The sequence below is a fragment of the Neovison vison genome, chromosome 7 (assembly GCF_020171115.1).
Source record: "Neovison vison isolate M4711 chromosome 7, ASM_NN_V1, whole genome shotgun sequence".
NCBI classification, from domain to species: Eukaryota; Metazoa; Chordata; class Mammalia; order Carnivora; family Mustelidae; genus Neogale; species Neogale vison.
The window spans coordinates 113,443,728-113,458,346 of record NC_058097.1 but is presented as its reverse complement, the minus strand read 5'-3'; the positions used below and the strand labels follow the sequence as shown (position 1 = coordinate 113,458,346).

The 14,619-nt window shown below is 36.0% G+C and overlaps 1 protein-coding gene across 1 annotated transcript; it reads left to right on the top strand.

Annotated features, from left to right (window-relative positions):
* The first annotated feature begins 3,037 nt into the window (after positions 1–3,037).
* LOC122914027 (olfactory receptor 145-like) lies at positions 3,038–3,970 on the top strand. Its single transcript, XM_044260670.1, has one exon. The coding sequence runs from the start codon at positions 3,038–3,040 to the stop codon at positions 3,968–3,970; it is 933 nt and encodes a 310-aa protein (XP_044116605.1).
* The last annotated feature ends 10,649 nt before the right edge of the window (positions 3,971–14,619 follow it).

The following is a 14,619-nucleotide window of genomic DNA, read 5'->3' as shown; positions in this document are numbered from 1 at the left end:
TAAATAGAAACCAAATATCACAATTTTAAATTTTAAAGGTGATTCAGCAGTCAGTAAATTTGTGTTGAATCACAGAATATTGGGTTAGAAACTTTTATATCTCACCTGCTTAGATAAGCATCCTTCCTGGAAATTGGTATAGACCTAAATCTGAAGGTGGAAGTCAGGTTAGTTCAGTTAAATAAAGTGGAGAGTGGATTAGCAATTGAACCTTGGTCTTTGTGTGTGTGTATATATATATATACACACATACATTATTGCAATTTTTGTGGGTTTTATCTTTTTATAAATAAGTCAAAGTATTGGGAAATTGCCATAATTTGTGACTTTTTCAGCCTTTTTTTCTTTGAATATGCATTCTGGTTCATTCTCCCTCTCCAACTGGGGTTTCCAAAATACATCTATTGATCCACTTGGTTGGATCCAATAAGTCCCTCAAGCTTTCTCTACAATTTTTTTTTTGACCTTCTAGCTGAATAATTTTCAGTGACCTTTCATCAAATTAGGCATTTCTTTCTTTTGTTTGATCATGTTTGCTCTTGAACCCCTGCTGAGTTTTTCAATTCATTTATTGTATTTTTCAGCTCCATGATTTCTGTTTAATACTTTTAAGCTTCCTGTCTCTGTGTTGACATTTTCTCTTGGTTTGTGAATTGTTCTTTGACTCCAGTGAGCATCTTTATGACAGTTGTTTTGAGTTCTCTGTCACGTAAATCACATACTTTCATTTCATTAGTGTCAGTTTGTGGAAATTTCTCTTATTCCTTTTTGGAAAGTGTTTCAACTTGTCTTCATTTTTATTGACTCTACATTGCTGTCTACACATTAGACAAAACACTCTCTGTCCTAATATTGAGAGTCTTGCCTTGGACTCAAGAAAGTACCAACAGGGGCACCTGTGTGGTTCAGTGGGTTAGTGCCTCTGCCTTCGGCTCAGGTCATGATCTCAGGGTACTGGGATCAAGCCCCGCATCGGGCTCTCTGCTCAGCGGAGAGCCTGCTTCCTCCTCTCTCTTTGCCTGCCTTTCTGCCTACTTGTGATCTGTGTCTGTAAAATGAATAAATAAAATCTTAAAAAAAAAAAAAAAAAGAAAGTACCAACAATATGTCTGATCAGACACTCTGGAGGCCTCCCAAGCCTGAACAGGCTAATCCTCTTTCTTTGTTCTTTGTTGCCTCCCACCCCCACCCCAGGCATCCATGGTATGCAGAGTTGAATCTGTGTTCTAAAATAAGTAAGACTGAAGCCAATTCCTCAGGCAGCTCACAGATAAGTTTTGTTATTAGATATGTGGTGCACATTTTTGCCCTCACCCTAGAAAAGCTGTAGAAAGGGGGTTTTCAATTGCTTCTTCTGTACTGAACCTGGGTGAGGAACTCTGGTAACTTCTAGTGCAAACCACCATCATTTTTTGTCTGTTTCCATGGGCAGGTAAAAAATGCCTTGTCCTTTATCCTCTCTGCTTTCTGACATATAGTATCTAGAAGCCAGTCTTCCAGACACACCTAATAAAAGTTGGAGCATTAGACACATGGTGTACTTCTTTTCCTCCCCAGGAGAGGCCAGACACTGCGGGGGGTGGGGGTGTCCCGTTTGAAGATGCTGTGCAAGGAAAAGTATTACAACAGGATATTTAGGATATCTCTGGCAGTTCCCATGTGACTAGATTCATGCTTTAACTGGGAGCAAGACTACCTTAACTAGTATCTGGATTTCTTACAAAGGAAAGCTGTACAGGAAACATTCTGAATCACTGTGTTCATGGAGGGTCACAGGTTCTAGATCTTCCTCTTATGCCATATTGCTTAATGGGAAATGAGAATTTATTTTTGGTTCCTCTTTGGGAGATGTCTAATCTTGAATAAAATTTTGGGTCTCTAAGGAATTAGAGACCTGTTGTGGTCCTTGGTGTAAATACAATCCCCTCAAGACCTTATTACACCAGAAACCATTCCCTGCAGAAGAGACTGAGCAAGCTCCTGCCCTGTTTATAACTGAGGACATTATATCATTGCCCTCACCTTAAGTCTTCTGTGATTTACCAAGTGACAAAAATGATAATAATAAAGGCTGTTTATTTTGTCTGTTGCTTGAGAGGACTCATAATCAGAAATTGTTATCTGTAGTTCAGAAGGATTTCCAAGGCTCAAAAATTAAGTGTGTGGTCTGTCCTCATAGACTCAAAGTGAGCAAAGCCACAGAGATTAAATTTGCTTTTTCGGGGCCACAGGGGTAATACTGGTAAGGAAGGACCAAGGTGTTCTTGCCTAAGGAGGGTGAGTTTCTGAATTCCATTTATATTCATGTCTTCCTTTTGTGATGGAAGCCCAGGGATCTATGATATGCCACTTTTTTTTTTTTTTCTTCTGGTCTTTGCAGTTCTCAGACTCATGTGAAGTTGATAGAAGGATCTGTTGAAGGGGAGGGTAGTCATGTAAGGAAGGTTCAGAGATATTATTAGGTTTCAAGGATGCAATTTATTGGTCGGTTCCGTGAATGGAACTCTCACTCTTGTGCATTTATGGTTTTTACTCAGTGACATGGGGCAGGAACTTAAACTCTCCTAGACTCTGATTCTTCAGTTTTGGATTAGAAAGAATGTTCTTCAGTCCCACCACACCAAGTCTAATCCCCATTAGAAGCCAGCACCAGGTTTTTGAGGTTGCTGCCTCCAGTTACTGGTTAGGGGAGGGACAATGTGGTCAAAGAAATAAAATGAGAGGTGATTCTCTACTGTTGCAATATTCTCCTTTAACCTTTGGTTTCATAGCAGTCCTGTTGGTATATGGAAGCAGTGGCCTTCAATTTGTAGGCCAGATTTTGGTGCTCTTTGCTTATACAGCTTAAAAGAACTTTAATGAGGGAATGTCCAGGTGACTTGATTCATGATAGTGAAAAAGCAGGTGCTGTGGGTTCTTGTTGGGCTAGTCTCAAATATTTGCAGTACAAACCCAACTCTTGTGAGAGGTGATGTGGTGGGGAAGATTGAATTGTTCTAACATTTTTTCCTATGTTCACAGATCCCCTTAGAGAAAAATGCCTCCTGAAAATGCTTCATTTGTTGCTGAATTCATTCTGATGGGGCTAACAGACGTACCATATCTCCAGTTCCCCCTGTTCTGCATGTTTCTAGTCATGTATGTGATCACTCTGTTGGGAAATTTGGGTTTTGTAACACTAATCCTGCTGAATTCACACCTGCACACCCCCATGTACTTTTTCCTCTTCAATTTGTCCTTTATAGACCTTTGTTATTCTTCTGTGTTTACGCCCAAAATGCTGATTAACTTCACATCAAAGGAGAATATTATCTCCTACAGGGGATGCATGACCCAGCTTCACTTTTTCTGTGCTTTTGCTATTTCTGAAGCTTATGTGCTGACATCAATGGCCTATGATCGCTATGTGGCCATCTGTAACCCACTCTTATACAATGTTGCCATGTCACCTAAAGTGTGTTCCAGCCTCATGCTTGGTTCATATTTGATGGCATTTTCGGGTGCCACGGCTCACACTGGATGCATGCTGAGACTGACCTTCTGTGATGCAAACACCATCAACCATTATTTGTGTGACATTCTCCCTCCGCTCCAGCTCTCCTGCACCAGCACCTATGTGAATGAGCTGTTGATTTTCATTGTGTTGAGCATCAATGTGATTGTGCCCACTATTACCATTTTTGTCTTTTATGGTTTCATCCTGTCCAGCATCCTGCACATGAGCTCCACTGAGGGCAGGTCCAAAGCCTTCAGCACGTGCAGCTCCCACATAATTGCTGTTTCTCTCTTCTTTGGATCAGGTGCGTTTATGTATCTTCAGCCATCTTCTGCTGGGTCTATGGATGAAGGAAAAATCTCCTCTGTCTTTTATACAAATGCAGTTCCCATGATGAACCCTTTCATTTACAGCTTGAGAAACAGAGACATTAAGCTTGCTGTGAGAAAAACTCTGAGTAGGACACCATTTTGATCAGAAACATTATCTGTCTTTGTAGTTAGTTATATACAGGAAGATTCTGTGTGTTTAAATGAAATACATTTAGTTGCAACCTTCTTAGCCTATTTTATCCTTACATGGTAAAGGAAGGTTGTCTTATAATAATTTTTAGTTTTTATAAAATGGTCTTCTTTTTTTTTCTCACCAATACTACAATTACTTCACATCTTTGTTCTGTTTAGTAATAACATTAAGTAAGAAACATGTTGTCTTTTTCCCCATTGTCATTTTTTTGATATTTGCTCTATTTCCTATTTTATTTATGTTGTTTTATGAAAATGTCTTAAACATTAAGAACCTATTGATTTTTTTCTGTTTTCTATATATGCTTTTTTTTTTTTACATTTTTAAAATAATTTATTTTTTATTTTTTTTATAAGCATATAATGTATTATTAGCCCCACGGGTACAGGTCTGTGAATCGTCAGGTTTACACACTTCACAGCACTCACCATCGCACATACCTTCCCCAATGTCTATAACCCCACCACCCTCTCCCTCCCCCTCTCCTCCCCAGCAACCCTCAGTTTGTTTTGTGACATTAAGAGTCTCTTATGGTTTATCTCCCTCCATATCCCATCTTGTTTCATTTATTCTTTTCCTACCCCCAAAACACCCCACGTTGCATCTCCACTTCCTCATATGATCATAGTCGTCTTTCTCTGATTGACATATTTCGCTAAGCATAATACCCTCTAATTCCATCCACATCGTCGCAAATGGCAAGATTTCATTTCTTTTGATGGTTGCATCAAAAATAGTATTCCATTGTATATATATACCACCTCTTCTTTATCCATTCATCTGTTGATGGACATCTAGGTTCTTTCCATACTTCGGCTATTGTGGACATTGCTGCTATAAACATTCAGGTGCACGTGCCCCTTCGGATCACTACATTTGTATCTTTAGGGTAAATACCCAGTAGTGCAATTGCTGGGTCATAGGGTAGCTCTATTTTCAACTTTTTGAGGAACCTCCATGCTGTTTTCCAGAGTGGTTGCACCAGCTTGCAGCTTGCATTCCTACCAACAGTGTAGGAAGGTTCCCCTTTCTCCGCATCTTTGCCAGCATCTGTCATTTCCTGACTTGTTGATTTGGTGTAAGGTGGTATCGCATTGTGGTTTTGATTTGTATTCCCCATTGTCATTTTGAGGTTTTTTTTCCCCCCTTCAAACATGAATGGTAGTCTTCAAAGCATTGAATTAGCTACCAGTAACATGACATTGCAATTTTGTGAGTGTTCTTATTGCCACTTGGTATTAGAAGCTTGTGTCAGATATACTCTGTCTGTACTCCAATTATCTATCCTCCAATTTGCAAGAATATGTCTGCTTTAAATGCCAGAGATTGAAGATTCCATAAAGACAATCGAGGTTCATCCATTTTGCCTATGTAGACATTATGGATCACGTGTCTTTCAGTAGATTTTTATTTTTGACCTTTATACAGCCAAACCAACACATAACTGATCATCAAAATACATTTGTTGTGTGGATGGGAAAGTGAAGCTTGGTGTAGTTATGTTTATCTAAAGTCACACCATTACATAAAGTAAGATTTACCTAAATTCTTAGCCTTCCCATTTCATGTCTATTCCTTTTTGTAGTCTGTTTTGCTCTACTTTGTTCTTTTGTTTGTTTGTTTCAATTTTTTTTTCTTTACCTCTCCCACCTTATTTTTTTTTCATTTATTTATTTTCAGCATAACAGTATCATTATTTTTTCACCACACCCAGTGTTCCATGCAATCCATGCCCTCTATAATACCCACCACCTGGTACCCCGACTTCCTACCCCCCCACCACTGCACTCCTGGGTATTTACCCCAAAGATACAGATGTAGTGAAAAGAAGGGCCATCTGTACCCCAATGTTTATAGCAGCAATGGCCATGGTCGCCAAACTGTGGAAAGAACCAAGATGCCCTTCAACGGATGAATGGATAAGGAAGATGTGGTCCATATACACTATGGAGTATTATGCCTCCATCAGAAAGGACGAATACCCAACTTTTGTAGCAACATGGACGGGACTGTAAGAGATTATGCTGAGTGAAATAAGTCAAGCAGAGAGAGTCAATTATCACATGGTTTCACTTATTTGTGGAGCATAACAAAAAGCATGGAGGACATGGGGAGTTAGAGAGAAGGGGGTTGGGGTAAATTGGAAGGGGAGGTGAACCATGAGAGACTATGGACTCTGAAAAACAATCTGAGGGGAATTTTTATGTAAGTTCCACTTAGTTAACATGCAGTGTCATGTCAGTTTTAAGCGTAGAATGTCATGATTATCAGTTACATATAATACCTGTTGCTCATCACAACAAGTTCCCTCCTTAACTGCCATCACTCTTTTTTTTTTTAAGATTTTTATTTATTTATTTGACAGACAGAGAGAGATCACAAGTAGGCAGAGAGGCAGGCAGAGAGAGAGGGGGAAGCAGGCTCCCTGCTGAGCAGAGAGCCCGATGTGGGGCTCGATCCCAGGACCCTGAGATCACGACCTGAGCCGAAGGCAGAGACTTAAACCACTGAGCCACCCAGGCGTCCCTGCCATCACTCTTTAACCCATCCCCCTGCCACCTTCCCTCCAGCAACCCTCAGTTTGTTCTCTATAGTTAAGATTCTGTTTTATGGTTTGTCTCTCTTTTTCCCCCTATTCATTTCTTTTTTTTCTTAAATTTCACATAGGCATGAAATTATATGGTATTTGTCTTTCTCTGACTGATTTATTAAACTTAGCATAATAGTCTCTCGCTCCATTCAGGTCATTGCAAATGGTAAGATCTCATTCTTTCTCATGCCTGAGTAATATTTCATTGTACACATATGCCACTTCTTCTTTGTCCATTAATCAGTCAATGGACATTTTGGCTCTTTCTATAATTTGGGTATTGTTGATAATGCTTCTGTAAATATCAGAGTGCATATACCCCTTTGAATCGGTATTTTTATATCCTTTGGGTAAATACCTAGGTGAATTTCGTGGATCCCCCTAGATGATGGGTCACAAGTTAGTGCTATTTTTAATTTTCTGAGGAACATCTGTACTATTTTCCAGAGAAGCTGCACCAGTTTGCATTCCCACTAATAGTATAAGAGGGTTCCCCTTTCTCCACATCCTTGCCAACAACCTGTTATTTCCTATGTTGTTAGTTTTACCCATTGTAGTTTTCATTTCTATTTCCCTGATGATCATGATGTTGATCATCTTTTCATTTGTTTGTTGGACATCTATAACGTTTTTGGATAAATGTCTATTCATCTCTTCTGTCCTTTTTTTTAAAAATTAAATTAATTTATTTATTTTCAGAAAAACAGTATTCATTATTTTTTCACCATACCCAGTGCTCCATGCAATCCATGCCCTCTATAATACCCACCACCTGGTACCCCAACTTCCCACCCCCCCGCCACTTCAAACCCCTCAGATTGTTTTTCAGAGTCCATAGTTTCTCATGATTCACCTCCCCTTCCAATTTACCCCAACTCCCTTCTCCTCTCTAACACCCCTTTTCCTCCATGATATTTGTTATGCCATTTTTAACTGGGCTATTTGTTTTTTGGGTGTTGAATTTGGTAAGTTCTTTATATATTTTGGATACTGATCCTTTATTAGACATGTCATTTGCAAATATATTTTCCCATTCAGAAGTTGCCTTTTAGTTTTGTTGATTTTTTACTTTTCTGTGAAGAAGATTTCTATCTTGATGAAGTTGCAGTAGTTTATTTTTGCTTTTGTATCTCTTGCCTTAGAGATGTATCTAGTAAGAAGTTGCTATGGCTAATGTTAAAGAGGTTTCTACCTGTGTTCTTCTCTAGGATTCTGGTGGTTTCCTATCTCAGATTTAGATCATTCATCCATTTTGAATTTACATTTGTGTATCACATAAGCAGTGGTCCTGTTTCATTGTTTTTGCATGTTGCTGTTCAGTTTTCCCAAGACTTTTTTGGAGAGACAGACTTTTTTCCCATTTGATATCTGCCCTGCTTTGTAAAAGATTAGTTAACCATATAGTTGAGGGTCCATTTCTGGATTTTCTATTCTGTTCCACTGATCTATGTGTCTGTTTTTGTGCCACAACCATACTGTCTTCATCACTACAGCTTTGTAATATCATTTGAATTATGGAATTGTGATGTGTCCAGCATTGGTTTTCTTTTTCAAAATTGCTTTGGCTATTTGTGGTCTTTTGTAGGTACCTACAGATTTTAGGATTGTTTGCTCTATCTCTGTGAAAATGCTCTTGAAATTTTGATTGGGATTGCATTAAATGTATACATTGCTTTGGTTAGTATGGGCATTTTAACAATTTTTGCTCTTTTAATCCATGACCATGGAATATTTTTCCTTTTACTTATATGAAATACCCACAGATATCATCCTCAATTGGGAAAAACTGGGAGCTTTTCTGCTTTGGTCAGGAGTAAGACAGAGATATCCACTCTCACCACTGTTATTTAATACTGTCATGGAAGTCCTAGTCTTTCAGCAATCAGACAACAAGAAGAAATAAAATGCACCCATATCAGCCAGAAGTCAAATTTTCACTATTTGCAGATGCAATATACTCTACGTAGAAAACCTAAAAGACTCCACCAAAAACTGGCTAGAACTGATATACATATTCAGTAAAGTCACAAGATCAAAGTCAATGTACAGAAATCTGTTGCATTTCTGTACACCAATAATTAAACATCACAAAAAGAAATCAAAGTATTGATCCCATTTACAATTGCACCAAAAACCATTAAGATATCTAGGTATAAACCTAACCAAAGAGGTGAATGATCTTTACTCTGAGAACTTTAAAACACTTATGAAAGAAATTGAAGATGACACAAATCTTTTGATATGATCTTGTATTTGATTATTTTAATAATATCTTGCTTAGAGAAAATATTTTTAATTTTTATAATGTCCAATTATGTTTAAGTTTATGACTGTTTCTTTTTTTTTTTTTATCATGCCTTAGGAATATTTTCCAAACCCTAGGTCACAAACCATTTTTTTTTCCTCTTGTGAAAGTCTTAAGGTTTTATGTTTTACATTTATAAATTGTGCTTTTTTATCTATCATTATGTGTGAAGTTATTTGTAGATTTTTTTGTAGATGCCTGTTTTCAGGTTCAGAAAGTTTCCTTTTACCTATGTATTTTATATAAAAGAGTAAACACATTATAATTTATCAAACATTTTTCTGTATTTATTAAGATCATCATATAGTTTTCCTAATTACTCTTTTGATATGGTGAGTTACTCTGATTGATATTCAGCGATTAAGCCAGACTTGTATTCCCATGGTTAAACATTAGTTTTCGTGATCTATTTTATTTTTATATATTTGGATACAGTGTGCTAAAAAATTATATCTATAGTTATGAACAGCATTCGTCTCCAGTTTTCTTGTGATAATTTGTTTTTTTATATCATTGTATTGCACGTTGTGTTGAATGAATTGTCATGTTTATCTTTTTTAATTTTTACAAGAGATTGTGTAGAATTGTATTATTTCTTCTGCAAATGTTTGGAAGGATTTAACAATGAAATTATCTGAATAGACCTAGTGCTTTTTTCATGGGAAAGTTTTTAACTGAAATTTCAAGTTCTTTAATAGAAAGTCCTTGTAGTTACCCACTTCTTAAGTAAGCTTTGGAAGCTTGTGTTTCAGCAAAATCCATTTAATTGGTTGTCACTTTATTAGCATAAATTTGTTTATATAATTCCCTTACTTTCCTTTTAAGTCCTTAGGATCTGTGGTAACAACCTCTTATATTTCTGTGGTATCAGTAATGTGTGCCTTTCTCTTTTTTGCTTACTCACTCTGGCTAGAAGATTAGCACCTTAATTGATCTCAAAAACAGAGGTTTTAAATTAACTTTATACATTGTCCTTTGTTTGCTATTTTATTGCTTTTTGCCCTTACACTTATCAGTTTAATCTCTCTGCATATTTGGGGTTTATTTTTTCAAAAGATTTCTTTATTACTTTGACAGAGAGAGAGAGCAAGTGCATGGGAGGAGAGACAGAGGGCAAAATTCTTCAAGCAGACTCCCCACCAACCATGAGATCATGATCTGAGCCAAAACCACGAGTCTGTTGCTAACTGACTGAGCTACCCCGGTGCCCCTGGGGTTTATTTTTATTTATTTATTTTTGTGTGTGTGTAGTTTCATGAGACAGAGGTATAAATCTTTGGCTTGAAATATCTCTTCTTGTCCGTTGCAGGTACTTAGGTACCTAAATTGCATGTAAACACTGTATTTCAATAGATTACATATGTTTTGATAAGTTTTGTTTTTATTTTTATTCACTTTAAAATGTTTTCTGGTTATTTTTGTTTCATCTTTTTTTTTTAGAGTTTATTTTTCTGATAACAGCTGTATTGATATGACTCACACATTTAAATGGTTTACATTTTACTCACAGGGTTGTGCAAGCATTGGCACAGTATATTTTGGGATCTTTTCACTATTCCCAGAGGAAGTCCCAACCTAATCAACCACCAGTCGAGTTTCTGACTGTATGGGTTTGAATGCCCTGTATATTTTATGCAAATGGAGTAAGATAATATGTGGTCTTTTGTGACTGGCTTTTCTTCCTTGGCTTAATCTTTTCAAAGTTCCTCCATGTTATAAATTGTAAAGGCACTTGGTTTCTTTTTTTCTGAGTACACACCATTAAATGGATACACTGCATCTTGTGGTGTAAATTTTGTTGAATTCCAGTTTACCTTTTTCTTTTGTCATTTGTGCTGTTGTGTTATATTTAAGAAGTCATTGCCAAACCCAAGGTGACAATGTCTTGCTGAAATATGTCCTTCTTAAGTTTTATAGTACTATTTCTTATATTTATATCTATGATTTACTTGGAGTTAGTTCTGTGTCTTGTGTGAGACAGGGATCCAATTTCATTTCTTTAAATGTGAACATCCACTTGTTCTAGCATTTGTGGAAGAGGCTATTGGTTCTCTGTAGAACATCTTGGCAACCATGTTGAAAATCAAGTGACCATCAATATGAGAGTTATTTTTGCATTCTCTTCATTGCAATATATGTGTCATATATTTGCACCTGTCATGAATTTAAATGCAGTCATTTATCTCTATACTCTAGTTCATTGTTGTACTTTCACATGTCACTTTTATGAGTTCTTTATTACATTTGCATTTAAGTCTTTTTATTCCACTTGGTTAGCAGTGGAAAACAAATGGGTGGTTGTCCTGTTAAGACGTAAACTCTGAGAAACAAACTGAGGGTTTTGGAGGGGAGGGGGGGTGGGGGTTGGGAGAGCCTGGTGGTGGGAATTAAGGAGGGCACGTATTGCATAGAGCACTGGGTGTGATGCATATACATGATGCATATACAATGAATCTTGGAACACTGAAAAAATAAAATTAAATGAAAAAAAAAGATGTTTTCAAGTTACTTCATTGAAGAATTTTGAGAACTCAGAGCCATAAAATTGTAGGTGGGGAGGAACAAGGAATAGCCTTAAAATTCTCTTTCTCCTTGAACTTATTAGCCTTTGAACAATTTCTTCTTTTAGCCTTTACCACTCTTCTAAAGAATTCAAATGCAATCTATAATAGTGCTGTGTTCATTAGATGTCCAGAACTTATTCATCTTCTAATGGGAAGATTGTGCTATCAGAGGAGCATCATCACAGTTTCCACTCTCCTCAGCCCCTGGAAACCACCTTTCTACTACATTTCTTTTTAGATTCCACATACAAGAGATATCATACAGTTTTTATCTTTCTCTACCTGATTTATTTCACTTAGCAAATCCTCTAGGACCATCTACGGTGTTGTAAAAGGCAGAATTTCATTCTTTCTCATGGCTGAGTAATATTCCATTGTATATGTATACCACATACTTGAAATTTACTAAGAGAGTAGGTCTTAAAAATTCTCACCACAGAAAAGAAATGTTAGTTATGTAACTTAATGGAGGTATTAGCTTATACTGCTGTGATAATCATATGCCAATATTTGTTTATCAAATAAACACATGCAATTAAAGCTACACAGTGTTACATGTCAATTATATCTAAACAAATCTGGAAGAAAAATAATTCAAATGCTCCTCATATTGACATAAGGGTAAGTGAAAGGATAATGCAAAATAATTACCAAATTTTTCTTCCAGCATATTAAAATGTATAGACATTTTTGCATTTTTAAAAGTGAGATTTATTTATATATCTTTATATCATTTATATATAATATATTATATATGAACATATGAATATATTATATATATTAATATTTAATATATTTATATATATTAAATATAATATATGATATATTATAAATATGTGATATATTATAAATACATTTATAATATATCTATTATATATTATATAGAATATATATAGAATATATGAATATATTCTATATGATATAATATATTATATATATGAGTGAACGATTTTTTTTTAGATTTTATGAGTGAAGGATCTTAATTTGACTTTTAAAAATATTCATTCACATGTAGAATGTAGAGTTTAAGAAACAAAATGAATGAACATGGGGGAAGAAAGAGAAGAAAATGAAGAAACACTCCTTTTTTTTAAAGAAATAGTTCTTAAGTGTAGAAAATAAACTGATAGTTGTTAGAGGGGAGGTGGGTGGAGAAATGGATTAAATAGGTAATGTGGATTAAGGGGGCACTTGCTGTGAATACTGGTGTTGTATGTAAGCAATAAATCATTAAATTCTACACCTGAAACTAATATTATACTGTATTTTAACCTACTGGAAATTAATTTAAAAACTTGCAAAGAAAAAAGAAAATAAATATTCCTAACACCTTCTTGCAATATTCCTTACAGTATTTTTTTTTTTCTTTTAAATTGATTTAAGTGTTGTCTAAGACTAAAGTCCCCATCAGAGGGAGCTGTTTACTTAGATTATCACTGCAACATTAATTTCCAATTGATAGGGACCTCCTTGGACCACTCTATACCTTACTTCATGCAAAACATATTAATATTTAATTTTTACAGTTTTGATACAGAAGAAAATTCTTATTTTTAGGACAGTTGTAATTTTAAGAAGGCTTTCCTCTGAAGACCCAAGGGTTCCTTCTCTCTTTTACTATGAGTTATATTCTAAATTGTATGGAAAATTTATGAGCTAGAAATTCTCAGAGGCAAAACATTTTTCCTAGAAGTACCATTGATAGGACAGTTGATACTCAAAGTAGGGTAAACAAACCTCAGATTACTTTCTCCTTGACTGTGACATGTACTGTGACACTGTGGGATTTGCTAGGACACATTTCTGAGTTCTATTGTCCATAAATGCAACTGTTCATTTGCTTTAAACCCAGGATTTTTATACTTTTGATCTCAGAAATTTCATATTATGACAAGATTTGAGTACAGGAAAGAGTATCTTAATCACAGCCACTCATTTTTGAGCAGGGGATGGGAATTAAATGCACTGGTCACAAGTCATGGATTGGCAGATCCTTTTTCTGCTTCATTTTTACTCAGGTTGCAAGAGTAAAATAAAATTAAGCTCTTAATCATTACTTCCATTTGCAGTTTATAGTTATGCTTTCTTTAAGATAGGGAGCTTGGTTTTCTTAAGGATACCCTAGTGCCTCTTTTTAAATACCACATACAGTAGTGGAGTTTCCTAGCAGGACTTTTAACCTCATTTCATATAATTAATAATCTACTCTTTACTTTGGATCCTTTCCAAAATTTTCCATTTTGATTTCCATCGCTTTTTGTAACCCAGTTTTGTGAGTGTAGAAGTTTCAAAATCATATACGGTATGTTGGAAATACCCTAAACACAGATCTTAGATATAGATCTTAGATCATAGGTAGAGCATAAAGAAAGACATTTAATGTAAAGTCTGCTATAGACTGAATGTGGCTTTCTCAAATTCCTATGTTGGAACTTAAGCCTTAGTGTGATGGTATTAGGAAATGAGAACTCTGGCAGTTGATTAGGTCGTGAGGGTGGGGTCTTCATGAATGGGATCAGTGCCCTTATAAAAGAGTTATCAGAGAGTTCCCTTTTTTCCTTTGATCATGTGAGGACAGAGCAAGAAGTCAAACAGTCTATGAAGCAGAAAGAGACCTCACCAGAGATGAAAAATCTCCTGGTACCTTATCTTGGATTTCCCAGACTCCAGAACTGTGAGAAATAAATTTCTTTTGTTTATAAGCCCCCAATCCATGGATTTGTTATAATAGCCCAAAGAGACTAACATGTGTCCAAGTGGTCTTTCTATCTTTCTCCCTTTAGAGTTGACATTAAGAAGGGCACTTGATGTAATGAGCACTCGGCATTATACGCAACTGATGAATCACTAAATTCTACCCCTGAAACTAATAATACACTATATGTTAACAAATTAATTTAAATAAAAAATTAAAATAAAAATCTGTAATTGTGGTAGGTATAAGTCATTGTTTTATGTTTGGAGCCATGTCTTATTTTTTTTTTTTAAAGATTTTATTTATTTATTTATTTGACAGGTAGAGATTACAAGTAGGCTGAGAGGCAGGCAGAGAGAGAGGAGGAAGCAGGCTCCCTGCTGAGCAGAGAGCCTGATGCGGGGCTCGATCCCAGGACCCTGGGATCATGACCTGAGCCAAAGG

What these genes read in the sequence shown, in the direction of transcription:
- LOC122914027 (XM_044260670.1), top strand. Translation starts at nt 3,038, where the DNA reads ATGCCTCCTGAAAATGCTTCATTTGTTGCTGAATTCATTCTGATGGGG.